This window comes from Ruditapes philippinarum, unplaced genomic scaffold, assembly GCF_026571515.1.
Source record: "Ruditapes philippinarum isolate M1 unplaced genomic scaffold, ASM2657151v2 ctg6208_1_1_1_1, whole genome shotgun sequence".
Classification (NCBI taxonomy): Eukaryota; Metazoa; Mollusca; class Bivalvia; order Venerida; family Veneridae; genus Ruditapes; species Ruditapes philippinarum.
In genome coordinates this window covers 43,955-71,163 of record NW_026852987.1, presented here as the reverse complement: position 1 = coordinate 71,163, position 27,209 = coordinate 43,955, and the positions used below count along the sequence as shown (strand labels likewise).

At 31.6% G+C, this 27,209-nt stretch overlaps 2 protein-coding genes across 2 annotated transcripts in view; both read right to left on the bottom strand.

Annotated features, from left to right (window-relative positions):
* Window positions 1-1,205: 1,205 nt before the first annotated feature.
* On the bottom strand, window positions 1,206-3,171 carry LOC132730286 (adhesion G protein-coupled receptor A1-like). The gene is made up of 3 exons (XM_060716179.1): window positions 3,161-3,171; window positions 2,005-2,190; window positions 1,206-1,383 (listed from the first exon to the last, which is right to left on the bottom strand). The coding sequence occupies exons 1-3, from the start codon at window positions 3,169-3,171 to the stop codon at window positions 1,206-1,208; spliced, it is 375 nt and encodes a 124-aa protein (XP_060572162.1).
* Window positions 3,172-11,967: 8,796 nt separating this feature from the next.
* Window positions 11,968-27,209, bottom strand: part of LOC132730294 (adhesion G protein-coupled receptor A3-like) — a 58,230-nt gene continuing 42,988 nt past the window's right edge. Inside the window, exons 7-12 of the mRNA XM_060716190.1 lie at window positions 26,721-27,004; window positions 23,571-23,828; window positions 22,821-22,991; window positions 22,157-22,251; window positions 21,220-21,466; window positions 11,968-12,250 (exon numbers count right to left, since the gene is read on the bottom strand). Of these exons, the coding sequence (XP_060572173.1) occupies window positions 11,990-12,250; window positions 21,220-21,466; window positions 22,157-22,251; window positions 22,821-22,991; window positions 23,571-23,828; window positions 26,721-27,004 (1,316 nt within the window). The 3' untranslated portion in view covers window positions 11,968-11,989. The remainder of the gene's footprint in view (window positions 12,251-21,219; window positions 21,467-22,156; window positions 22,252-22,820; window positions 22,992-23,570; window positions 23,829-26,720; window positions 27,005-27,209) is intronic.

The following is a 27,209-nucleotide window of genomic DNA, read 5'->3' as shown; positions in this document are numbered from 1 at the left end:
AAATGATGCAATCTCTAAAAATTACTAAAAATAGAAATTATGACGCAATATCTAAAAATAGAAAAAATGATGCAATTTCTAAAAAAAGAAATTATGATGCAATTTCTAAAAAGTAAAAAAAATGATGCAATCTCTAAAAATAGAAACCAATGACGCATTTCTATAAAAAAAAACCCCCAAAAAAAAAAATGACCCAATTTCCTAAATAAAAAACAATGAGGGAAATTTCTATAAATAAAACAATACAAAATTTTTAGTTTTTGTTTTGGTTGAAAATATTATAAAATAGACCACACAACCAATAATTTTTAAAAATATGGCCATTTACTGCCCTTTTTCTGAAAAAAATTCGGGTAATTTTAAACCTTCAAGTAAAGGGTTTCTTTTAAACCCCAAGCAATTTGGGGTTGAAAAACAAAAAGGGTTTGGGTTTTTTAAGAATTTTCCCCTAAAAATAGGGAATTTGACCCTTAAATAATAAAATTTACAGCATGACCCCCAAAAACAATGAAAATTTTTCAAAAATTTGCCCCTTAAAAACAATGTCTTTAAAGGGTGTGAAGGTAAAGGTTTTCCCCGGTAAAAATCTTTAAAAAATTAATTTTTGAAATTTTTGTTAAAGTTTTCAGGACAACCATTCAAAAATAAAAAAAACTTACAAAAGAAAAGCCAAAAAATAAAAAATTTTCAAAAAATTTGCCCTTCAAAGTAAAGGTCATTTATATAAAGGGTAAAAGGTCGGCTGGTTATTTTTTAAAAAATATCCTTAAATTTTTAAATTTTTTAAAAGGTTTGAAGACAACCCTTTAAAAAATAACAAAATCTACAGCCAAAAATAACAGCTTTTGAACAAGAAAAAAATTGGATTTTTAACCCTTAAAGGGTCGGGGGTTTAAATTTATGGTTTAAAGGGGAAAGGTTAGTGGGGTCTATGAAAAGGTTTTCCCCCCAAGGGTTGTTGGGGCCAAGTAATAAAAGACAATACAAAAGAAAAAAAAAGTTGCATGACCGGGTAAAATTTTCGGGGGGGAAAGGGAAAAACGGCAACGGCAACCTTTCCGCCCCTTTTGTAAGAATCCTTTCATTTTTTTTTTCAAAAAAAAAAGTCGAGCTAATAAAAGAAAAATGAATTTCTTCACTACAATTTAAGTCATTATCACAATTAGCTTTAAAAGAGATAAATTTCTTGACTACAGTTTAACTTACTAATCGTATTCATCGTAGAAATCGAAGCTGACTGCAGCAGTTATACCACAGATAATTGTAGGCACACCCCAGGCCAACAGGTAGAACCTGATGATTGGTTTGGGTGGTAAAGGCATCGGGAAGTCAGCAGGTGGTGGTGGTGGCTTCTCCGCCTTTGTAAACTTCTTCAACATGTTGCTGCATATAAAAATGATCAGGGTTTTTCTCAGCAAAAAATTCATGGGAACATAATTATGTGTAATGTATAATAGCATAAAATAGTATTACTTTATAGAGAATTTATATTACTTTGATTTTATAGGAACTTATAAGCTAATAGACACAGGCGAATCTGCTCCTGGAACCAACCAGTACTAAACAACGAGTGTAAAGTTTCTTGCTCTAGGAAACAATGGCTTGCCCTGGACAGGGGCTTGAACCCACATGGCTAGTGATCCCTAGATAGATTAATCACAAGGCCATGCTGCCACCTTTATTTTATTGTCAGATTTGAAACAGAAACTGTTCGATTTGAAACAGAAACTGTTTCAGAACATGTCTGTTTGATAAAGTTTTCCATTATCACAATTATTAACTAAAATTATTGTGCTTTAAATATCAAATTGAACAAAATCTTTTGTGCATATTATGCACAATTTATCAGATAGACACGTTTAAGGTTCCATTTTGCTTTACATGTTTGCTAAACAAGTGACAGACCATGTCAAAGATGTAAGGAAATTGATTCACAAATATTTTTAAAAAGAATCCAATTGAAGCAAAACCAGTTCTACCATGAGTATGATAGTTGTAAATTACCTTGCTGTAATTGTAAACCAGAATATGGCGACCATAGAGAGATAATGTAACACTATCCCGACAATCTGACAAGCCCTCTCATGATCCGTACGTTTTATACCCATAGTGAAGCCAATAATCAGCAGCAGAACACTGACACAGATGTTGATGACAGAGTGCTTCATCTTACGTGGTATATTCAAAAACCTGGAAACAAAAAACAACAGGTCATTTACTCAGGTCATTTCAGTATTCACAAGAGAAAAAGGTAAATTTCTCAACAGAATCTATAAACAAACTAAAAATATCTTGTTTGATGATAATAATCAGAATTACAATTTTCTGCATTTGGGAACAGAATTTATAATTTGGCTACAAAAGCATAACAATAATCTGATGGGTAGTCTTTTTTTCACAAGGGAATTTCTTACACAATCAAACCAGGCAGCTAACTTGAACACAAGAGAAATGTACATAATCGATTGCAAGTAATCGATTCATATAAATATTTTAAATCCTTTATACTGTTGTAACCAAAAAACGATTAGCCCTTTTCAAACCATTTAAAGAAAGCCTGTCTGTATGCAACTTGTATTTTTTATCTTGGGATAAATCCCAGAACTGATAATGGATAGTTTTCCAAAATTAAAAAAGGCCCAGACAAGTCCAATGTGTCCACAAATTTCAGCAGGTTTAAACCCGTTAAAAGAGGCGTAAATACAAAATTGAAAAAATTAATATAAAAATTTTAAATTTGAAAGGCCGCGTTCACACAAAACCAACATAGATGGGGGTTTGCGATGCTCGACCAGGCATGGATCCAGACCAAAGCCTGCGCATAACCGTGCAGTCTAATCAGGATCCATTCTGTATGCTATCAGTTTCTCTACTTGTAATAGAGTTGGTAAAGGACGAACAGCATGGATCCTGATCAGGACTGCGGCAGAAAGCGCAGGGCTCCGGCGTCTGGATCCTATGCTGGTCGCAAACTCACATTATGTTGGTTTTGGTCAATGGATCGCGGCTCTTTAATTTCTAACATCGGACTGGACTTACTTTGAAGCAATGAGACAATATGTAATGATGAACCAGCCATCAAAACACAGTAGAAACATATACAGCTGCCTTATATACAAACCTACTATCTCCAATCATCTGAAACAATGTTAGCTCTTACTTCACTCTCATCCTGAAAAATTATCAATATTTAAATCCTCTCAAATAACAAATGTTTAAAACCTCTCAAATAATAATGTTTTAACCCTCTCAAAGTAACAATGTTTTAAACCTCTAAAATAACAATGTTTTTTACCTCTCAAATAACAATGTTTTACTTCTCAAAAGTTATCAATATTTAAACCTCTCAAATAACAATGTTTACCTCTCAAATAACAATGTTTACCTCTAAAATAGCAATGTTTACCTCTCAAATAACACTGTTTACCTCTCAAATAACAATGTTTTACTTCTCAAAATAGCAATGTTTAACCTCTCAAATAGCAATGTTTACCTCTCAATAACAATGTTTACCTCTCAAATAACACTGTTTACCTCTCAAATAACAATGTTTTACTTCTCAAAATAGCAATGTTTACCTCTAAAACAACAATGTTTACCTCTCAAATAACAATGTTTTACTTCTCAAAATAGCAATATTTACCCTCTCAAATAATGTTTTACTTCTCAAAAAAGCAATATTTAACCTCTCAAATAACAATGTTTTCCTTTCAAATAACAATGTTTACCTCTCAAATAGCAATGTTTACCCTCAAATAGCAATGTCACCTCTCAATAAGTTTCATCTATATTGCATTAACCCTTTTAATAAATCTGATATAAATATGTAATGAGTTTTATCTATAAAATCTTGTCAACTTAATTATTTAAACTCTCAATGAGTTTTATTTACAATGCCTTAACCTATGCCTTTTAATAAGTCTGATATAAAATTTAATTTATGAGTTTTTTTTTTAAAAATGCCCCTTTAACCTATTTTTTTTAAATAAGTCTAAATTTTAAAAATAAATTTTTAAGGGGTTCTTTTTAAAACAAATCCCTTTAAAACCAAATCCCTTTTAAAAAATTTCTAAAATATAAAAATAAAAATGATTTTTATTTACAATGAAATTAACCTTTTATCCCCTTTTTAAAAATTTTTCTAAATATAAAATGATTTTTGAGTTTTTTTTTAAAAGGGCCTTTTTAACCAAAACCCCCTTTTTAAAAATAAAGTCTAAATTTTAAAAATAATAGGGAAGTTTTTTAAAACAATGCCTTAACCCTTTTGCCTTTTTAAAATTAAGTCTGATATAAAATTAATATAAGTTTTTTATTCATCAAGTCTTGTCCCCGAAATTTTTGATTTTTAAAGGTTTTTAAAAGGGAGTTTTTTTTTTTCCTATAAACCCCTTGTTTTTTTTCAAATTTTTTGATATATAAATTTGGGAACTGAGGGATTTTTTTTTAAAATTTTTTAAAAATTTTAATGGGGCTTAAATCCCCTAGTCTGGTCCCTTTAAACCTGTTTTAAAAATTTTGCCCTTTAAACCAAACCCCCACCATTTTAAGGGAAATTTTAAAAAATAAGTTTGTTTCACTAATAGCAAACATTTAAAACCAAAATCAAAAACGCATAGACCCCCACCCTGATCTTGGTCTGCAGTAGCCCGGAGGGTTAGAATTTATTTTGCCCAAAATTCTGGGCAAAAAGGGGTTAAAGTAAAAGGAACCACTACAAAAGGTCAAAAATTGACTTTCCAGATCATCCTCAAAAGAAATTTTTGGTATGGGGTAAGCCTAGGGGTTTTTGGGCCCTCTTTAATTTTGGTTATTTATATAAAATAGTTTTATTTTTTTAAAATTTTTTCCCAATTTAATTTTTTCAAATTCATAAATATTTTTTCCCAAATTTAACAAACAGAGTAAGCTTTAAAATTTTTATTTTAGGACTTTTTGTGGAAAAATACAAAAAATTTACACAATACCTCTAGAATAGCAAAAAGCTGTGAGATGATCACAGGGGCCCTTGGGGACCAAAAAGTTTTTTCCTTTCCGCTTTTTAACACAAACCATTTTTGGCGCCATCCCAAAAAATCTAAAATTTTCCATGAAAAACATCCCCCCAAAACATAAAATAAATATTGCCCTTGGTCATCTGGGGCAGCAAATTATTTTTACAAACATAACACTTTTAAAAAAAAATTTTTAAAAAAAGACCAAAAGCATAAAATATAAGGTAAAAAGAAAATTCAAAATGGCAATTTTTTTTAAAGCTTTAAAAAAAATGGCACAGTTTAAAAGGTGTTTTGGGCCCCAATTTCTTAGCAAGGGGAAAAGAATAAACAAACAAAATCATGGAAAAATTCTTTTTTCGGGAAAGTGCAAAAATTTTTAAAATAATCAAAAAACATTTTTAAAATCTTTCCATTTTTTTTTAAAAGGGTCTGGTTTTTTTTTTTTTTTTTAAACCAAACGAAATGGGTGTAAGAAAATTAAAAAATCAACAATTTTAAAACTCTTAAAAAATATTGAAAACCTTTCTAAAGGTTTTGTTTAAAATAAATGCCAAAAAGAAATATTTTTTGAATAAGAAAAAAGTAATTTCTTTTTTTTTCCCTGCACAAAAAAATTTTAAAAAACTAAATTAAAAGTTTTCCCGATTAAAAAGGGGAAATTAATTTCTATTTAAAAAAAAACCCTGACCTTTAAAGAAATTGTAGTCCCAGAAATTGCAGGCCACCAAATTTTTCCCTTGTAGAGGGGAAAAATTTTTCAAAAAACAATCTTCTATGGGCCCTTTTTGTAAAATTTTAGCCAAACTTAAATTTTAGTAAAAAAAGAAATGAGTTTTTTTCCCTTTAAAAAAAAAATTTTTTTGGGAAGTATTTTTCTCAGTTTTTTCTCCCCAATATTTACAATAATAAAGAAAATAAACCCCAAAAGAAAATTTCCATATTTTAATAAACAATTTTTTGGAAGGGCAAAATTTTCTCAGTTATTCCCCATCCTTCACGGGCAATAACAAAATAAAATATCAGTTACTTCCCTTCTTTTAAAAGGCTTTAATCTGATTTTACCCCTCCCCATGCCAAAAAATTTTTTAATAAAAAAAAAATAAACTTTTTTTTAATTCCAAATTTTTTAAAGATCACTAATTTGTGGCAAAAGAAAATTCCAATCCCAAATTTAAATTTCCCATGTTTCCCAATGTTTAGCAAAAAATATTAAACCCCACCCATTTTTGGGGTAATCCCCCTTGAAATAATAACACAATTATTCCCTTTTAAATTTTTTAAAATTTAAATGAGTTTTAAATTTCCCCCTTTTTTTTTTTTTTTCACATTTAATTTTCCCCTCTTTCCTTTTTTTTTTTTTTAAATTCTATGAAAATGAAAAGAAATCAGAAAAAAAAATTTTTAAGGCCCCGGGGAAAAATAAATCCTTTTTTGAATTTTTTAATTGTTTTAAAATACTTCAACATAAAAAATACACATGTATAAAAAAAACCCCATTTCCACAGTCCCCTCATTTTTTACAATTTTTAAAAATTTTTTTGAAAACAGTGGGAAAACGCAATTACCAGAATAAACCAAAAAAAATAAAAATCTGAATACCCTCTGGAAAAAAAAAACCCGCTCACTTTTTTAAAGTTTTTTAAATTAAAAAAACATGAAAAAATTATACATTATGAGGGAGAAATGTCAATGAAAAACTATTAAAATGACTGGCTGCACTTTTTTTTCCCGATTTCTCGTTTTAAAATTTCAAATTTTTTTATCCAGTACTACAACAAAGACCTTTTATATTATCAAACTAAATTTTCCCCTTTTTTCAAAAAGAAAAATTAACAAGGGTTTAAAAAAGAATTTTGGGTTGGGGGATAATTTTTTTTTTGATTGGCCTCTTTTCTCTCCCCACAAATTAAGAAAATTTTCTTTTTTAAAAGTGTCCCGTTAGGGGTTCTTACAAATATTTTTAGGGAAAACAAGCACGGGTGATGTCACAAACACCCCGTGTCCAACGATTTCCCGTAACCCGCTTTAAAAAAATGCCTTTGAGATAACACTTCCTTAAAATATGGTGCTTTAAAATCAAAACATTTCTTTTTTTCCGGGTATTTGTTCCCGAAAAATTTGGGGAAAAAAAATAATACATGGGAAAAATGAAACCCAAATTTTTAACTTGAAAAAATGGTTTAAAAAAGCAAAAAAAAAAGAAAAATTTAAAAAAATTGGGGCAATTTTATCTTTGTGTTTTTGCCAAAGAAAGGGTTGGGGTTTAAATTTTCCGTCCAAATTGCCCTTTAAAAAAGGGAGAGCAAATTGGGGGCCTTTTGGTGAATTGGGGTGACCCAAGGGTTTTTAAATTTTGGGGAAAGGTGCAGGGGCATTTTTTTGTAAATGATAAAAAACCCTTTTTTACAGTTTAAATTTGCACAAATTTAATTTTCTGCCTTTTGGCCCTGTACGAAAGGTTTTTCCAGTTACTTTTGGGAAAAAGAAAGCGCCTAACACTGGTTTAAAATGTTTGGGAAAAAAATCCTGCCCAAAGGGAACCCAAAGCTGTGGCTGACATGTCTCTGGTTAAAAATTCCCAAAGTGGCCCTTTCTTCCCTTTTTCCGAGTAAAAACCCAAACCCACACCAAACCAAACCAAAAAGGGTTTTGGGTTTAAGGTTGGTAAATTTTATTTAAAAACAAATGTGGCCCGCTTTTTAAAAAAACTGTCAAACCAAAATTGGGATCTCAAAAATTTTTTTTTTCCATGAAAAAACGTAAAACCCGTTTTCATAATTTTAAACCATCAAAAAAAAACCCCCCAAAAATGTAAGGGAAAAAAATCTGTTTTATCCCCTTAACACTTGAAAAACAATTTTCCCGCAAATAGAAAAAAATTTAAAAACCCAAAAACCAAAAAAAAAATTTCAAACAAAAAAACTATCCCCAGAAAAATCATTGTTTTAAAAAAAAACATCATCAAAAAAAACAATTTAAAATTTTTAAACAGCAGTTTTGGGTTAAAAGATAACAAATTCCCCAAAAGAAATTTTTCTGATTTTTCCCGTAATTCAACCTTCTTTTTTTCCCCCCCCAAATAAAAATTAAAATTAAAAACTTAATTTTAAATTTCTCTATCCCTAAAAATTCTGGAAAAAAGGTCCCAAATTGAAGAAATGGTAAAAGTAAAATTTTAAAACCCCCGAGTTTTAAAAATTAACTCTGAAAAAAAATTCGGGGGCTTATTCCCCGCGTGATTTACTTATGTAAATTAAAAATTTCAATTTTTTTGACACAAAGTTTCATGTAAAGCTTTTTAACAGAAAAAATTTTTTTTCAATAAAACATTTTGGGGGGAAGCTATAAACCCCTGAAACCCATTAAAATTTATCTTATAAACGGGGTACCCTTTATTTTTAATTTAAAACATTCTGTAAAAAAAATATCATTTTTGGGGGGGGGGGGGGGGGGGGGGGGGGGGGGGGGGGGGGGGGGGGGGGGGGGGGTGTTTAAATGGAAAAAAATTTTAAATTTTTTTTCCCCTTTTAAAGGTACTCAATAAAATAATTGAAAAATTTACTGGCAAGAAATTTAAACTTTTATTTTTTATTTCTGTTTAATTTACAAAAAAAGCACAAAACTTATTTTTAAACTGTCAAAAGTTTTAAAAATTTCTTTTGTATAAATTTTCAAAATTTTTATTATCAAAAATTTTTAAAATTTTTTTTAACTTTCCCCAAATCAAACTAAATTATCCCCCGTTATTTACATTTTTTTTTCTTTTTTTTTAAACCCTTTCTTATCCGGGAAAATTTAAAAACCCTGCTTAAAAACAGCATGCCTTTCCCAAAAATCAACCAAGTAAAGTCAATAAAATCAAAAATTGAAAAAAAATGTACTAATAATTTTAAAAAAAAAGTAAAAAGATTCAAGATTTAAAAAATTTAAAAAATTTACATGTTTTTTTTTTTCGATAAATGATTTAAAAATTTTTAGTTTTTTAAAAAACAATATTTTACTACGTTACTAACAAAAGTAAGGGTTTTTTTTTGAAAAAATATATTTTTTAACCTCCTTTTTTTGGTAAATTTTTCAGGGTTTTCAAAAATGCCCTTGATAAAATTTTTAAAAAATTTCTTTCCCTTTTGGTTTTCCTTTTACAAATTTTATGCTTTTAAAAAAACATTTTTTTAAATTTTCCAAAAAAAAGTATTTATGAAATCTTTGGAAAGGCCCTGTTTCATTCCCCTATCTACCGGTAAATTTTACCCTTTCTACCTTCAATGAAGAAATAAACCCTTTTCCAAAAAATTTTTTGGGGGAAAAAAATTTAAAAAATATGAAAAAAACTGAAATTTGGGTTTAAAAAGTGGGTGACGCATATGATGTGACAGTACAGAAGTGCTGGATAATCTTGGTCTGCAATGGTTGCATGGATAGACCGTGTTGCTGCAAGCAGGCTTAGTGTTAGATATGTAATATCTGGTATACAGACTGACTTGACTATGCCACTGGTATACAGCATAACTTGACTATGCTACTGGTATACAGCCTGACTTGACTATGCTACTGGTATACAGCACTGACTTGGACTATGCCACTGGTAATACAGTCTGACTTGGACTATGTCAACTGGTAATAAAGCCTGACTTGACTATGGCTACTGGTATACAGTCTGACTTGACCTATGCCACTGGTATACAGTCTGAACTTGACTATGTCACTGGTATAAAGCCTGACTTGACTATGTTCACTGGTATACAGTCTGACTTGACTATGCTACTGGTATACAGTCCTGACTTGACTATGCCACCTGGTATACAGCCTGACTTGACTTATGTCACTGGTATAAAGCCTGAACTTGACTATGCTACTGGTATACAGTTCTGACTTGATATGCCAACTGGTATACAGTCCTGACTTGACACTGCGTATATACATACTGACTTGAACTATGCAAAATGAATACAGCCTACTGACCTATTCCACCGAGGAACAAAGAATACTTGAACTATGCCAACTGTATACAGCCTGACTTGACTAATGCCACAAGTATACAGCCTGGCTTGCCTATCCACTGGTATACAGCATAACTTGACTATGCCTGACTTGACTATGCTACTGGTATACAGTCTGACTTGACTATGCCACTGGTATCACAGTCTGACTTGACTATGTCACTGGTATAAAGCCTGACTTGACTATGTCACTGGTATACAGTCTGACTTGACTATGCTACTGGTATACAGTCTGACTTGACTATGCCACTGGTATACAGCCTGACTTGACTATGCCACTGGTATACAGCCTGACTTGACTATGCCACTGGTATACAGTCTGACTTGACTATGTCACTGGTATACATACTGACTTGACTATGCAAAATGAATACAGCCTGACTTGACTATTCCAGAGGAACAAAGAATGACTTGACTATGCCTCTGGTATACAGCCTGACTTGACTATGCCACAAGTATACAGCCTGGCTTGCCTATCCACTGGTATACAGCCTTACTTGACTATGTTATCAGAAAACAGCTTGGCTTGTCTATGTCACCAGTTAACTGCCAAGCTGAACTTCCTGCACAACTGTGCGTTTAATAAAATATAGTCTTGGTTACTCATTTTTTCTTTTAAGATATAGTAAACTAAAGCTACTAAAACTATTATTGGAAAATTCCAAATCCAAAGCAGGGCAAGTCAAATTCACACATTCAGCTGGGTAGCAATTCAATGGTATTTTTTAACATAATCATTGAAAAGTACCAAACGACTTTACTCATTACCCCATACATGTGTTGCTTAATGTTAAAATATACATGTATTTAATACACATATCAACCTACAGGTATATTCTATATATATCAGCGAAAAAAATTCCTATAAAAATTGTTACACAAAACTTCATGCTAATGTTAACTAGAGAATACTGCTGAAGTTTTTCTACCAAAAATTCATCCACACCTGGCATTAACTGGCAAATTGTCAACATTTGATTACATAAGATTTGTGTAAAACACTTCTTTTAATGTTTGGTGCAAAAAACCTTTGCCAGAGAAAAATTGAAAACAAACTTTTATTTTCCTAATGTTTGAATATTTCCAATATCTTATCGACTGTACTTCAATAAAATTATCTCACAGACAAAATATGACTTTTTGTGATAAAATTTGAAATGGAACTCAGGTATATTGTTTTAACCAGATATACATCTAGTTCATGCAGAGAACGTTAGATAATTTCACTCTATATCTGGTGCAGTTGTACTTTATACTTTCAACACTGGAGGGTAAAACTATGAAATTGAAGGTAAGTAATATATAGGTATATTGCATACATTTAATTAATTGAAATATACACATTTATACAAACACATTAATGTTAATAAAATGTGTGTATATTTCCATATATTATCCAGTATATTACATCTATAACATAGATTTCAAGTTCATAGATTTTCCAAGCATAATAGATATAAATGAATGATAAAAACATAAAGAAATTAAAACTATTGAATAATAATGTATAGTTTCATGAAAACCTTGTTAAATGCTTACAAAAGTTTGATAATTTACTCCTTTATTCATAAGAAACACCAACACTACTGGTGACTTAGCATCTGTGCTGGACTGGTGGTAACGGAAAAAATGAGCCCCCCCCCCCCCCTCATTTACAGTGTATTATTCTAGGTAAAAGCAAGTACCTTTGTCGGACCACAGATCAGCTGCATATATAAAGCTGCCTCATATTAAAGTATTGAACAAAAACCTTTGAAGAGTTCAAAACCAATAGCTCAGAATGTTCATTAATAAAAGTGCTTTTTTGGTGTTTTATGTCATAGTCATTATAATATTTCTACAGTGTCATCCAACATTTAATGGTGGAGGAAAGCTTCTGTAGATGGCTCCTACATTTATTTCAGAAAAAAAGTGCCCCCCCCCCCCCCCCCCCGAGTTGGCTTTTACACGATTTATTTCAGAAACAATGAAAAAACAACAACCAAACAACATTTACTTACACATGGATAGAGAAATCACTGAGCTGATAACGTTCCAGGATTTCCCATGAAGCACGGGGTCCTCGTGCCGTCCATTAGCAACAGGGAACAGGTTAGCATTCTGGTACCATATAAACTGGAAGTATATACTACTGTCGGGGCCAGGTGCTGCTGTAGTAGTTGTTGTTGTTGTCTGGTTGCCTATCTCCTTCTTCTCTGGTTGTGGTGGTAGTTTTACAACTGACTTTGGAATTAAAACAGAGGTCAATGGTTCCTACAATAGACAATGATAATATCTTACATAATATGAGAACATTTCTATATTACAGATTATTTCTTATCATTACAATATGGTTTTTCTTGTTTAATTTGTATGTTTTTATGTACATTCGGAAAAAAATTGGTCTGACAGATTGTATTTTACAGGCATAATGCACAGGCATTCGGCACATTATATGTTATATATAGTTTATTGGTGCTGGGTAGTAATTTTGTTCATGATGATCAAGTGGGTATTATCTTATGATAATTGACCATAATTGGCAAGACAAAATGTGCTGAGCACAAGAGCACCTATTGAGAGAATATTTACAATGACCAAGTACAAAACATGCAGAAAAAAATATCAATGACATTTTGTCTGATGAAGCAACAAAAATATTGAATATAAAAGGTAACTTACTTCCAGAAAACAAACAAATAATTCCAGAAATATATTTTTTTTATATCCCAAGTTTTTTTTTATTTCTCCTACATTTTATCCTAGCTTTCTTTTACATCATTTTAGTATAAATTTCTCTGTCTACACAATTTTCACCTGACAACCTGTAACTTAAATTCCTCTAATTGACTGAAATCTTACAGAAATCCCGACTTTAAAATGACCAATATTTATTTTTCAGATTTAAACTTGTTTAAAGTACACTCCAAATGTATTCTATTTTAATACAGCCCTTTTTTACAAAGCCCTGTATTTACTCACGAAATTAGAGCCAACATGAGAAAATGCTACCTTACGAGGTCAATCACAATGTATTTACATTAAAAATTTCATTCTTAATGCAGTTAAAATACAAATCTTAAACTTAATGGGACAGAGAAGTGGGGCTTTATAAAATAGATACACAATGGGTAAATTCAGAAAGCTCTGTTGATAAGTCATTCAGGAACTAGAAATGTGTCATCATGCCACGGATGCCCCCGCATGCAGCCAAAATTTCAAATGTTATAATATTTAGTTCCAAATTTGTTTGCACAAATTATTTTTTTCATTCTAAGTTCAAAGCCCTTAAAACTTTTCAATGTTAACACAAACCATTTTTATACAATGTTCAAGGCACTGAAATTATTCAGTCTTAACCATTTTTATACAATGTTCAAGGCACTGAAATTATTCAGTCTTAACCTTTTAAAAATAGCATATTGCATATTTGTAGCCAACATAATGGCTATATACATTTCCACAAAAGTATGAGTGCTGAAACTGAAAGTTCAAAATTTTTCCAACATTCAGGAAAGATAAGTTTGTCTAAAATCATTGAACCACGACCAAATTCAAACTTAAACTGCTTATTCCTAAGATGTATCTATATTATTTTCAAAGTGAAAGGGACATAACTCTGCCAAAAAATCATCGAACCATGACCAAATTCCAACTTGACCTGCGCATTCCTTTGACATATCCATATGTCAATTTTGAGTTGAATATGTAACACTGTTGGGTTGATAATGAACAGAAACTGTAAATTTCATATCATTTTCAAAGTGAAAGGGGCATTACTCTGCCAAAAATCATTGAACCATGACCAAATTCAAACTTGGTCTGCGCATTCCAAAAACATATCCATATGTCAAATTTGAGTTGAATGTGTAATATTGTTGGGGAGATAATAAACGGAAACTGAAAATTTCATATTATTTTTAAAGTGAAAGGGGCATAACTCTGCCAAAAATCATCGAACCATGACCAAATTTGAAAGTGACCTGCGCATTCATTTGACGTATCAATATGTCAAATTTGAGTTGAATGTTTAATACTGTTGGGGAGATAATAAACAGAAACTGAAAATTTCATATTATTTTCAAAGTAAAAGGGGCATAACTCTGCCAAAATCATCGAACCATGACCAAATTTGAACTTGACCTGCGCATTCCTTTGACGTATCGATATGTCAAGTTTGAGCTAAATGTGTTGTACGGTTGGGGAGATAATGAACGGAAACTGAAAATTTCATATTATTTTCAAAGTGAAAGGGGCATAACTCTGCCAAAAATCATTGAACCATGACCAAATTTGAACTTGACCTGTATTTTCTCATGACATATCAATATGTCAAGTTTGAGTTGAATGTGTTGTACCGTTGGGGAGATAATGAACGGAAACTGAAAATTTCATATTATTTTCAAAGTAAAAGGGGCATAACTCTGCCAAAAATCATCAAACCATGACCAATTTCGAACTTGACCTGTATTTTCTCATGACATATCCATATGTCAATTTTGAATTGAATGTTTTGAACCGTTTGGGAGATAATGAACGGAAACTGAAAATTTCATATTATTTTCAATGTAAAAGGGGCATAACTCTGCCAAAAATCATCGAACCATGACCAATTTCGAACTTGACCTGTATTTTCTCATGACATATCCATATGTCAAATTTGAGTTCAATATGTGCAAGGGTTATTAAGATAATGAACGGAAACTGATGATGACGGAAGGACGGAAGGACGGAATGACGGAATGACGGAACAGGGTAACACTATATGCCCCTGCCATTATATGGCGGGGGCATAAAAATGAGAGAAAATGCAAAACAGTCAAATCAGTGTATACAATACATGTCAAGAAAATTGATAGATTTCTGTCATATGCTAGGCCGGGAATGCCCAATCATGAATGTAAAATGCAATGAGGGACACCCGAGGGCTTCCTCTGGCAATGAAGCTGGTTAATTGCCCTAATAACCTTTACTGTATTGCTGTGACTCAAACCTAAACTTGCTAGTGGCAACAGATTCTACCCATATGACCAGTGCCGACCACATCAGCTGCCATGTCCGTGCCATCTGATCATGGTCTGCACTGTTAACTATTCTGTTAGTACACATTTTGAAATTTTCCTTGAAAATGATCAATGATTTTGTCCAGACTGAATAATGGACAAGTCCACCTAAGATATTCTGTGTTGAAAGAGTTAAAACCAAACCAAATAAAAATATCAAATATTCCTTTATCAAGTTATTTACATTACATTATGAAAAGCTATAAAATAAAACATAAACACAGTACTCATCATGTGATAAAATAAAATGTTTTGAAGAACAATCCCTAAGTTGTTTTTATTTTTTTCATCAAATATGCATATGGTAAAAGTATGATTTGCATAATTTGTTCAGGAAACTTTATCAAAATCAAAAAGTTTCAAGTATGTACAAATTGACTACATTTAACATCATTTATTTCCTTAAGTAAGCAGAAATTGACTACATTTAATATGATTCATTTCAACTGACTACATTTAACTTCATTCATTTCATAAATACATTAAGAAATCAACAGTTTTTGAAAATATTCCGTTTCAAAATAATAAAACTCCGATTCAACAATTTAAATTTAAACACACTTCACCTGGTCAATTTGCACTCACATACCAAGGTAGCTTAGCAATATTTTCTTTTAAATCATTTTATCAAATAATAATCGAGTAATATGACCCTAAATCTTTAACAAAGGACCCCAACCATAAAGGTCTACGTTTTAACAAAGTGGAGTACTACAAGGGCGATTTAAAGAAAATGATACACACGCCACCTAGATCAAATGTCAAATAACGATATACCCCACATGTGAAATGTGGAATTAATTATGCACACACACATACACAAAATTTGTTAAAAACACTTTTTACAATGCAACCAGCATAAAACATTTGTTCGTGGTTTCTTTTCAGCAATACCTATTAAAAAAAAATTATTTTTTTTCAATTCCAACATAAACTTTGATAAAACCAATAAAATCATAAGTATGCTTTCCTATAATTCCCATCAACATAATCTGTAATAAATTAATTTTAATGATGTAAAGTTTATATTCTAAAATAGAAGCCATATGGCTATATCAAAATTTATTCTTTTCAAATTTCCCTCCCCTTTCACACATAAAAATCTGCCCCATCTGTAATAGAATATTTATTATATAACTGTCTGAGAACGGAAGTTTAGAAAATTAATCCTTTATATATTAATCCTTTAGACCCCTAAAAAGGGAGTGATGTGGCTTGTGTTTTTATTCCAGTCAGACTCAAAGTCTATGTTGTATTGTTATACAGATTGGCATATTCTTGCGTTGTTGTTTTTGTAACAGACAGGTATACTCCTATAAAAATCTAATACTTTTATTCTCCCCCTCCTCCCCCAAAAAAATCCTTAGTCATTCATAAATTTATAAAGACTAAGTCTGCTGTATTTCAACAGCAAAAGCCAAATGTTTTTTTATCTTCCTCCTCCAGTACAACTAGATAGTGGCCTTTTGACTTTTACAGTATTAGATTGAATAAAAAATTAAAAAAAACAAAAGTTGTGTGGTGCCATAAAGTGGGCTGCCATAAGCAGAAAGAATGACTCTAGCAGAGATTGAAGAAATGACACTAATAGCCTGGTGACATGGTGGTAAAAGTTGTAAAGTAGAAGAACCTGCCTACAGTTCACTTTTTGTGATACTTTATGTATTACTTTGTACCCTTAACTTGCTAGCCGTTGTTTCTGTTAGGAAAAAAATTTGCAATGATTCCTTAGTTCTGGCTGATTCCAGGAAAGGATTTGAGAATGTGTCTATAAATTTATAGCTTCCTACACAATCAAACAATAAAACAAATTCTGTACAAAACTGCTGAATTTGTGTAATGCATTTGAATTATGAACAATCTATCAGATGTTTATGGCATTTAACAATTTAAATACAAAAACTGAGCAACAGTGGCCTGGCCCAATACTGATGGCAATGGCTTATTGCTTTCGGTAAAAGTTAAAGATTAACTGTTCATATTTTAAAAATCATGACAAAATATTTTGGATGAAAACTCCCATTAGAAAATTTCCAATTTAAAGAACAAATTTATCAATTTTTTTAAGAAAAAACAAAGGGAGCTCATGGTATTTTGACTGCGTAAAGAAAGACCTAGTTAAGCATACAAAAAAAGATTGGACTAAAAAAAAAAGATCAAACCAGTTTGCACCAAACCCACGATTATAATATACGATTATATCCTGTAGTAAAATGTATATATATCTTTCATTCTTGACATTCTATGCTCCATTAATGCATCAATGATACCTCTCATTCTGATAACTTCCCTTACAGATTAATATCTCACAAAACCCAACATTTTACCAATTGCAAGGAAAAAAACATAAAATACAAAATCTGTCCAATTTGTTCAGTTATCTACGACACTTTCTCTGTAAACAAATGCCAAGCCTGATAAGCCTCTTAGGCAAGAAAAAACATAATATGATAACTGTATTCATCATTGAAATTTCTTTCCAAAATTTTCCTAATCACTTCATAAAATATGTGCCTATCTCAATGTAGAAACAAATTTTCACATCAACTGAAGGTAAAAAAAAGTATATTTTGAAATTTTTGAAAATCTAAGATAAAATTTGAAATTTTGATATTATGTAAACTTGTCATGGTAAAATAATTTTTCGTAAAAAATTTTGTTTTTGAAATGAAACTTTAGCCAATAAGAATATTTGCGATCTTTTTTTATTTCTGCTTTGATTCTGATATAAACAAGACTAATGATCTATTTTTTACATGAAATCAAATAAGATAATGATGTATTTTTTACATGAAACCAAATAACATAATGATGTATTTTTTACATAAATCAAATAACATCAAAACTTTGAGTTAAAATGGTGAATTTATAACTTGTACAAATGATGCAAATGTTAATGTTACAATGAACATAAAAAATTTAAAATCATTCTTCTATTAATGTTTATATTTAGAAAAGTAAATTGTTGTAGCTTTATTATTTCTTACAATAAAACACTTAATTTTCGTTATTTAAAGGCACATGCTGCCCCAGAAATGCTTTTGTTTTTATTTCTGAAAATCTTTTTATTTATGGTGCACTTTTATTAACCGTTTCTTTAAAGTTTCTCATTGGCCAATATCTGTTACTTTTTAGCAATTGGTACAGTTATGGTATTGTGATTAGTATTTCATCAAAATACTACTTTGTTTACATTCTCCTACTTTTATGACAAACATTTAACAATATTTCTTCAAGCAAACAAGCATCTATCTAACTTACTCTGAAACCATAATTCAAAGGTTATTAATTCATGTTTGCCCTTTCTAATGAAGTAAATATTTATTCCTTTCTAAGGCATAATGTGCCTTCAATTAAATATGTTTGCCTTTTCTAACGAAGTAAAAATTCTTTTACAAAATTTCAAGGCATAACGTGCCTTTAGATTAATACAATATGCCTAATACAAACAAAATTTACCTTTTAACTATGTTACCCTTTAATTAAGTACAATATATACTAGATAAGACTACATATTCTTGGCTGCTAAGTTTGATATGGAAAACCCATTCATAAACCCTTAAACTTAATGTGTGTGTTTGGGAAAGAGACCATACATTGGCGAGCAAACCCTTAGAAAGCTTGGCGGCATCTTATTATACCCATGCAACCAGTGCAGACCAAGAACAGCTGACACATCAGTTGCATCTGGTCGTGGTCTACACTAGTCACTATACTGTCAGTACATGTTTTGAAACTTTAATATCCTAAAAATGATGAATGGAATGTAGACAAGGTAATTTTTTACCATATACATGTACATATTTTATTAACCCTTCCAGTAACTGACATAACCTGCTTTAAATTTAACAATTAAGTGATTTCAATGTCAACATACTGTGTGTGTGTGTATTTGCGTTTATTTATACTCGCCACCGGTTGCCCATATGGGCGAGCCCTCCAGAAGAGTATTAGTCATTTTATTTTTCGGAGGATAGTGCAATTACAGATACAGAAAGATGCCCCAATTCCAGAAGCTTCTCCTGGTTCTTTAGCGTGCCAAGTGTTTAAGCACCCATACACGGGACCTCGATTTAAAGTCTCATCCGAAAGACTGATTAGTAATTTTAGTTGGCCAGCCCGGGAATCGAACCCACAATGTCGAGATTACAAGTCTCGCGCTCTAACCGATTGAGCTATGCGGGCTGGCTTGTCAACATACAATAGTTTAGCTACCAATATAATACACAGCCTGGTCAAACTACTGGCATGTGCAGGTTGGTCTGGCTCTATTCTGGTGGCAAAAGCTAATAAATTTTTTAGTTACAGAAAATAAAAGGTTTACGGGAACTAAATGTTCTCCTTGTCAGACAAATTTTGCAAAGATTGCATTTTGCAGTTCTGTAAATATTTTTGACATAAAAATGGTGTTTTTTATTGTTGTTTTTTTACTAGAATGTGGATAAATTCTCAAATCTATCAATTTTGCTTTTTAACAAGTCAATAGACTGATACTATATCTTACATATCTCTATAAAACCTTCATCAATATTGCAGCACGATCCATTACATACAGTCCCCCCCCCCTCTTTGCCTTGCACATCATGAATTATTCACCGGTACTTATTCCTATGCACTTATTCCATTACACAATATAGACAATATAACACTTCATCTATCATTTCCATATCAAAAGATACATCTATAACATACACTGTAGCATTACCACAGCTTTTTAGAAAACATCATTTCCCCATGTATATATAAAATTATCACTTAGTAAACATATTTCAGCAAACTCATCAAAAATGTCTTCAAAATAACACAGTTTTCCTAACTTTTAACATACCTTCAAGTCTATGAAACAGTTAAAAGAAACACTAAGCATTTTAGGACGTGATCTGACTTAACATTTTTTTTAATACTGCTTTTATTTGTAGATAAACATCTCAGCTTCAAAGAGATAAATTTTTTCACCTATAATATACTTTACTTATCATGCCCCATCTTAATAAAGGATAAAAATTCTTCCTCTTTGCTACATTTTAATATTTAACAATTTTAATCTTCAAAAAGCAAATCATATTTAATTTGACCCCAGGGGCATTGCATTTTCTAGAGATGTTCCAGATATAATTTGTATATTTCAATAACACCATTATGTATGATCAAATTTAATATCTAGATATTTAATTAGCTGTTAGGTTATAAAATAAACTCTATTCCTCCCCTATGGTAAGCTGATCTTGATTAACCTACAGCATGCATACGGCAATAGATTCTTCCAGGCAATCAGTGCAGACCAATAGATCAACTGGCACACCGTCCTTCATCATGTAATATTTGTTAGCAAAAATACTAATAAGCTCAAGAGCCAAACAAAGTTATAACATAACATTATCATATAAGCAAATATAATATCTGCAATTCCATATTATTTACATTAATTTAATATCTTTGGATTTTCAAGGCACCAGCTTCGAATCTGCTTTAACCAGTTTATGACAATTCATCCCCTTTCATCAACCAAACAATTTCAAAACACATTTATGCAGAAGAAATATTTTTCATCTGTCACAAGCTGTCAGAAAGCTCGGGTTCACAATTATATTTTATCAGTGCCTTCACCCCTGAGTGCACTGCAAACAAAGCATTTAACGTTGTGGCAGTTACAGGAAATTGTGCATGTAGCACACAGTTACGATAATTATCACACAAATTAAATGGCTGCTTGCATTTGCCTCTAATGAAATGTAAACATTCAGAAAAACCAGCGCTCTCTAATACTGTCTCCTTCTATAATACTCATTCTTGGATAATTTTCTGTTTTTTCATCAATATTTAAAAAGCCAGAAAACTTTTCAATTCAGGCCGTCTTTTACTGTTGTTCGATCAATTATTTTCCCCATAGTCCAATAACTTTAACAATAACAAATTAAGAGTTAAGTTTTGACTTTTTCATCACTGAAAGGGAAAAAAAGACAATAGAAACTTAAATGTGGACAGACTGATACCAATTACAGGAAACTTTTCAGTGTTCATCTATTTTGATGCAAACGCAACATGTCCTCTATGATCTTCAACCCCTGACAGAAATAAGCTTTTAAACTTTCTTAGCATGGAAGGCTGGAGAACAATGGAATGAGCAAAAAAAAAACTGTGACTCTGCAATAACAGTTTTAAGATCAATTATGAGCTTACCCATTTCAGATATTCATAATTTGAAGTATTGTTGACTGGTTCACTACACACAAACACTATACGAGTCACAGACTGTATCAATCTATGAGCAGTCTCATCATATGTGAGGTCCAGTCCACTGCACTGTACTCCTTTGAACTCGCTTGCAGCATATGACCTTGCTTCCATGACGATGAACTCTGCTGACTGACTGAACTTGTCCTCTTTCCGATACTGTCCTGGTATGCTCTCAATGGCCTTAGAGATTCTAAAATCACAAAATCAGTGTTATCTATTACACTATTACTGACATAGACCTAAATGCTTAGAATGAAAAATATTCTCTCATTATCAGAGAAATGAAATTTTCTCAATTCCAATCTCTGATGTTGGTATGTAACATCAAATCATAAAAGATGATCTCTTGGAAACATAAAGTGTTAACAAATTTAATAGTTTTCTATTTCTTCTAAAGAGTCGGGCTAATTAAGTTTCTATCTTTGTCGGTTTCCACGAAAAATAATAAGATGGAATAAATAGCTTAAAAATTAGTTTAAAAATTACATTAAAATACTTAGATAAGAAAATCATCTACAAAAGCTTTTAGTCTATCAATTGTATCATCTAAAATTACCATTATTTTCAAGTGACAGCTTAATTTCCTTAACTCAAATCAAATTGTCATACAATTCCAAATTGCCATATAAATAGATAGAAAATTCTAATTCACTTAATTCATATGCAATCAAATATATATACAGTTGCATATAAAATGAATGTTATTTAAAAATCTTTTCCTTTTGAAACAGTAAGTTGTAAACAGCATATATATATTTTTTTTTTCAATATTTACAAGTTAGACTGCTTTACATACTTTCTCTGTTTGCTAAAATTCCTAACAACAATTGTATTAGTCATATTTCCAGAATAAGGACAGAAAAAAGTCGTGTAATGTTACCTAGAGAGAGATTTTCTCTGTTTCTGTGCCTCATATAATATACTAGTGCTGATGTTCATTATTTTACTGGTGCTTGACAACACTGACCTTACAATCTGTAAACAAAAATATATACATGCATAAAATATTGCACAACACATTGCTCGCCAACATGGTTCATTTAGGTGGCGTAGGTAAAGAAACAAAACATACTTCAAAATGTAACTACTTTGTCTTTCCTTATAGCCTTACTACAGTCACCTTACTGTCATGCTTTTTTGAAAGTCAGTTTACAGAATTCCATTTGTCATAATGTTATATCTATAAAATAAAGTCACCAACATCTCATCTCTATTGATTGGAATGTTATACAGGAAGTCAAATTAATATACATATAAATATGCTATCCAGTTAGTGCAGGGAAGATTAGTGGCAACCTCTCATGCCACAAACCACGCATCAAGTTGCACCTAGGGTCTGCTTCCACAAGTGAAGAGTGTAGAAAGTTGCCGTATCAGTTTGACAGATAAATGTGGCTTGAAATTCAACAAAAATATCCCCACATAGTCTCATTATCCTATTCCTATATAGTATCAGGCATATATATAGTTTGATCCAACAATAGATACTCAAACAAATAAGACATATTAACAAACATATAAAGTGCTATCATATCTTTATTTACCTCCTCTCCAAGTGAAGCTCGCTGACAAAGTCTATATATAGCCATAGACGCAAGGTCAACATACTCCGGATTAATGGTGGACAGGGGGTCCTCCTCGTTGACCAGTGGAGCAGATACAAGCTTCTCTAGATTCTTCGCATCATTTAATATCTTGGACGAATTTGTGTCCTTCTGAAAATATGTCATAAAATTTTTATACATTAGTACAAACATCATATTTCATTTTTTTAATGGTTTTGTTCTGTTTGATTCAATATCAGGTTCATTACCTAGCATTTACCTTATTAGTGCGTTTAGATCTGTGCAACTTTGTTTGTTTGTTTGGTTTACAGTGCACCAACACAGTTATCTGTGCAAGTAATGACCTATTCTTTCACGAAAGACAGTGGCTCTTCAACAAGAATGTTATGAACAAGGGGTGGTACCAAATTCCTATTTTCATAATTTCAAGCAATCAACTTATTATTTCAAGGTTTCAAGCTCCAGATCAATGTAAAAAACTTAAATTACACAATTTAATATTAAGCATGATTGTATATCAAAATCTTAACAGAACAATAGCCATTTAAACACAATTGGACAATATTTATACAAAAGTTAGCTTAAATTCTAAGGTTCAGAAGCAATATTTAAGAATGGAAATTTTGAATATAGCTTTGACATATCAATACACTTACTTTTATTACACGTTAAAAATGTTTGTTTTTTTCCTATATTGAACTACATACATGTACAACATATTTTATTTACCTCAGCAAGACTTTGTAACTTTCTAGTAAGTTCATTGGTGAAGCCACATGCCGTATGATTTAGATTTGTCCATCTTCCCTGCTTGTCACATAAATGGGTGATCATACCATCTCCTAGTTTACATGGCAATTCTTTTATTACTCCGGCAACCGTTGCCTCCCATATATAAACACCTTTGTTTGTCTTGGTGGTGTTTTTCTCACACTGTGGAGCATTGCTGTCAATCACAACGATTGTGACGGTCTTTGTGACATTGCCCTGTAGAAACCAAGAGAACAATGTAACAATGCATAGTTAGGAGTAATTTATGGAAGCTTTGTCACAATACAAAACTTTCACACACATATGAATACTAGCATAAGTCAAACTTCAAGTAAAATTGTGTTTCATAATAAACAAGGAGCTTTTTAAGTTTTCTCTTTCAGTTGCCATGGCAACCATAATTTAGCATGGAAAGGAATTCTTTGAACAATTTTTAAAGAGCTTCAGGCCAAGAACATTCTTGTACTGTTTTAACAATGTTGGCCTATTGGTCTAGGAGGAGATGTTGTTTTAAGTTTGACACCATTTTTTTGAAGAATGCAAGACACACAATGCACACATAGTGATCACAAAAACTCACACTTGAGCACTTTGTGCTCAGATAAGCTATAAAGCCAATATCGAAAATCATTCTAGGAGCCAATGTTTGCAATGTTTGTCTTCAACAATTGTATATTTAATATAAAATTGGCCCCAATAAAACAAGCAAGACAATAATTATGTAAGGGCATATTACAACAAATAACCAAAATGATATGAAGAAAATTATAAGAAAATCATCTCAGATTTGTATCATTACATCTGTCTCATTTTGAGACATTGACAGTAGACATAAACCTTAATCTTGAACATCTTTGCCATCCTTTTCTTCAATTTATGCACCTCGACAAAATATAATTTCATTAAAAAATCTGCATTGATATGACATTAGGATGTAAAATATCTCCTAGAATTCTGGAACGGAAATTGAATATTCTTCGCCCCTAGAACCAGTCTACACATCACTGCAGACTGACCAGGTTTATACACTATTGGCTAACCAACTATAAATTTTCATTTTCACATTGATATCTCAAAACTTAAAGGCACATTATGCCTCAGACACAAATATTTCAATCTCTTAAAGTGGAAAATATGAACTTTATTATGTTTAAATAATGGTTTAAAAGCATATTACATGTATGAAATGCTAATCTCTTAAAGAAAATTTCAATGCGTAAGACATTATTCGTCATATAAGTTGCAAAATGTAGACAAGGTACTGAAGGTAGTATTTTGGGGATACGGACAAAAGCCACCCCCCCCCCTCTTAAAATGACAAGGTGGACAAAAGCCCCCCCCCATGAAATTTACACATAGGACAAAAGCCCCCCCCCCCCCCTGGTCAATCAAATTTAAATATAGTGTATTAAAGTTGTGTATTTTATGTGTTTAAAAGATATGTATGGATGGACATCACATGTAGGTGACATAGTGCTAAGGATATTAATTTGGTCCCTTTACAAAAGTGATTACACATTTACTACTCTTCTGACCCTTGTTGTGTGTGTATATGAAAAGCTATGAATTCGGTATCGCATGCATGCATTATTTCATCTGTTATCATACACTTTGTTATCACTTCAATATATACATTATAAATAAACATTAAAACAAATTCTTTTCATTTTTATTTAAAAGTTTGTGTGAAATTTGATGAATTTGAGCACCTGTGCGTGTGAAAAAAGATGGGGGGGGGGGGGGGGCTTTTGTCCTACCTGAACTTTTGATGGGGGGGGCTTTTGTCCTATGTGTAAATTTCATGGGGGGGGGCTTTTGTCCACCTTGTCATTTTTAGACAGGGGGGGCTTTCGTCGGGGGGGGGGGGGGCTTTTGTCCTACAGTATTTTGACTTCCATATAAAATTCTAAATTACTATAACTGTATTTATTTCCAAAATGCAACAGAAATGAAACATGGTTCTTGTAATTGGCCAATGAATAAATTTTGGAAATTAATACGAGACATCAAAAATTAAAAGCTTTTCAGAAAGAAAAATGAAAGCATTTCTGGGGGCATAATGGGCCCTTTATATTATTTAATAATAGATGAAATAGGAGGATTTCTGGGGGCATAATGGGCCTTTAATATTAATAATAGACGAATGCAAAAGCAAAAATATAGAATAAAGAATATTCTTCTTGGCTGCACATAACATCTCATGATACATTAATAAATGGCTTGTCTCCAAAATAAAGTATATGGCTTTATGAAAACATTTGAATTTCAGATTTACAAAAACAATTAAATTATCTTGCTTCTCCAGACTTAACTTCTCCTGCATTTTTTATACAGGAATCTTATAAATATTCAAATATGGCTCCTGAAAAATATTCATCTCTTTAAAATATTAACCTATTCTGAATAAAATCAATAGATAAAATGTCTAAAATATTCATAAATGTTGCTGTGTCGTATACCGAGAAAAATCTGAGATATGCAACATCAATGAGATATGAATGCAGTTTACTATGTAATGTGCTTATATAATTATACAGTATTAAGCAATTATAAAGCTGGGTAGGTGTTGTATTTTTACTACAGACCCATTTCATTATGGACTTGAATTTTCACAGTTTCATCGACAACAAAAATCATGTGCATGATCTAACATCAATTCTTACACAATTCACACTATTCCCCTCTCAAACAGATATTTTCAAATCAAGGGCATTATTACATGATACATGCATAGCATAAAAAAGGAATGCTTACACATCATGTGGTGTCAGATATGATGTCAGGAAAATTACTTCTATGCTCAGTGTAGTTCAACATATTCAAATATCAATTCTCTTTTCTTTTTTATTACCATGTTAGATAGAAATAGATATTAATTTTTCTTGCATTATAGTATTATAATGCATAGTTTATCGTTCAAATGCTTTCTCGAAATGTAATTCATCACTCAGACCTGTCGGCCTTCTTACGCAACTCGAACCATGCATTATTCTACATCAATGCACTCAAAATTGATTTTCTATTTTCTGAACAAAGTTATACAGGTATTCAATAGAGTTTGTCAAATGATCATTTATACTGTACGTAAAAAAGAATCAAACATGGTACCTGAGGTGTGGAGACGAGACACAACCACTTGCCACTCTGCGGAGACTTGAGATCCTCCAGTACTAGAGAATGCATCATCACCGTGTTGTCCGGTGTCTTACGAGTGTGTATAAATATCCCCTGAGAACGATTCGTCTCCACAACTGCCCCACGACGTAACCAGAACATCTTGGTGTTTGGGTCAACAACCGATGCTTGACAATCAAACGGAAGCTTGTCTCCTTCAAACACGATCTGACTCATCCCAGGCTTAATCTCAAACAGAGGCAGTTCTAACGGACGATCTGTAAAATTTATTGTTTTATTGTTTATTTATATAAATAGAATGATTCAACACTTCAAATTTGTTTATTTTCACGAAATATATTTATCAGTCAGTTTCAAGTGTCCATTTGACATTATGCTCATTTTTTTATTGTCTAAATAAGCTGAACTGTCTAAATGTATTGAAAGATTGAACTGACTATATATATATAATTTATATATGAA

What these genes read in the sequence shown, in the direction of transcription:
- LOC132730286 (XM_060716179.1), bottom strand. An exon ending in TGGTTTACAATTACAGCAAG is followed by an intron (nt 1,384 to 2,004) that starts GTAATTTACAAC and finishes TTTTATATGCAG; the next exon opens with CAACATGTTGAAGAAGTTTA.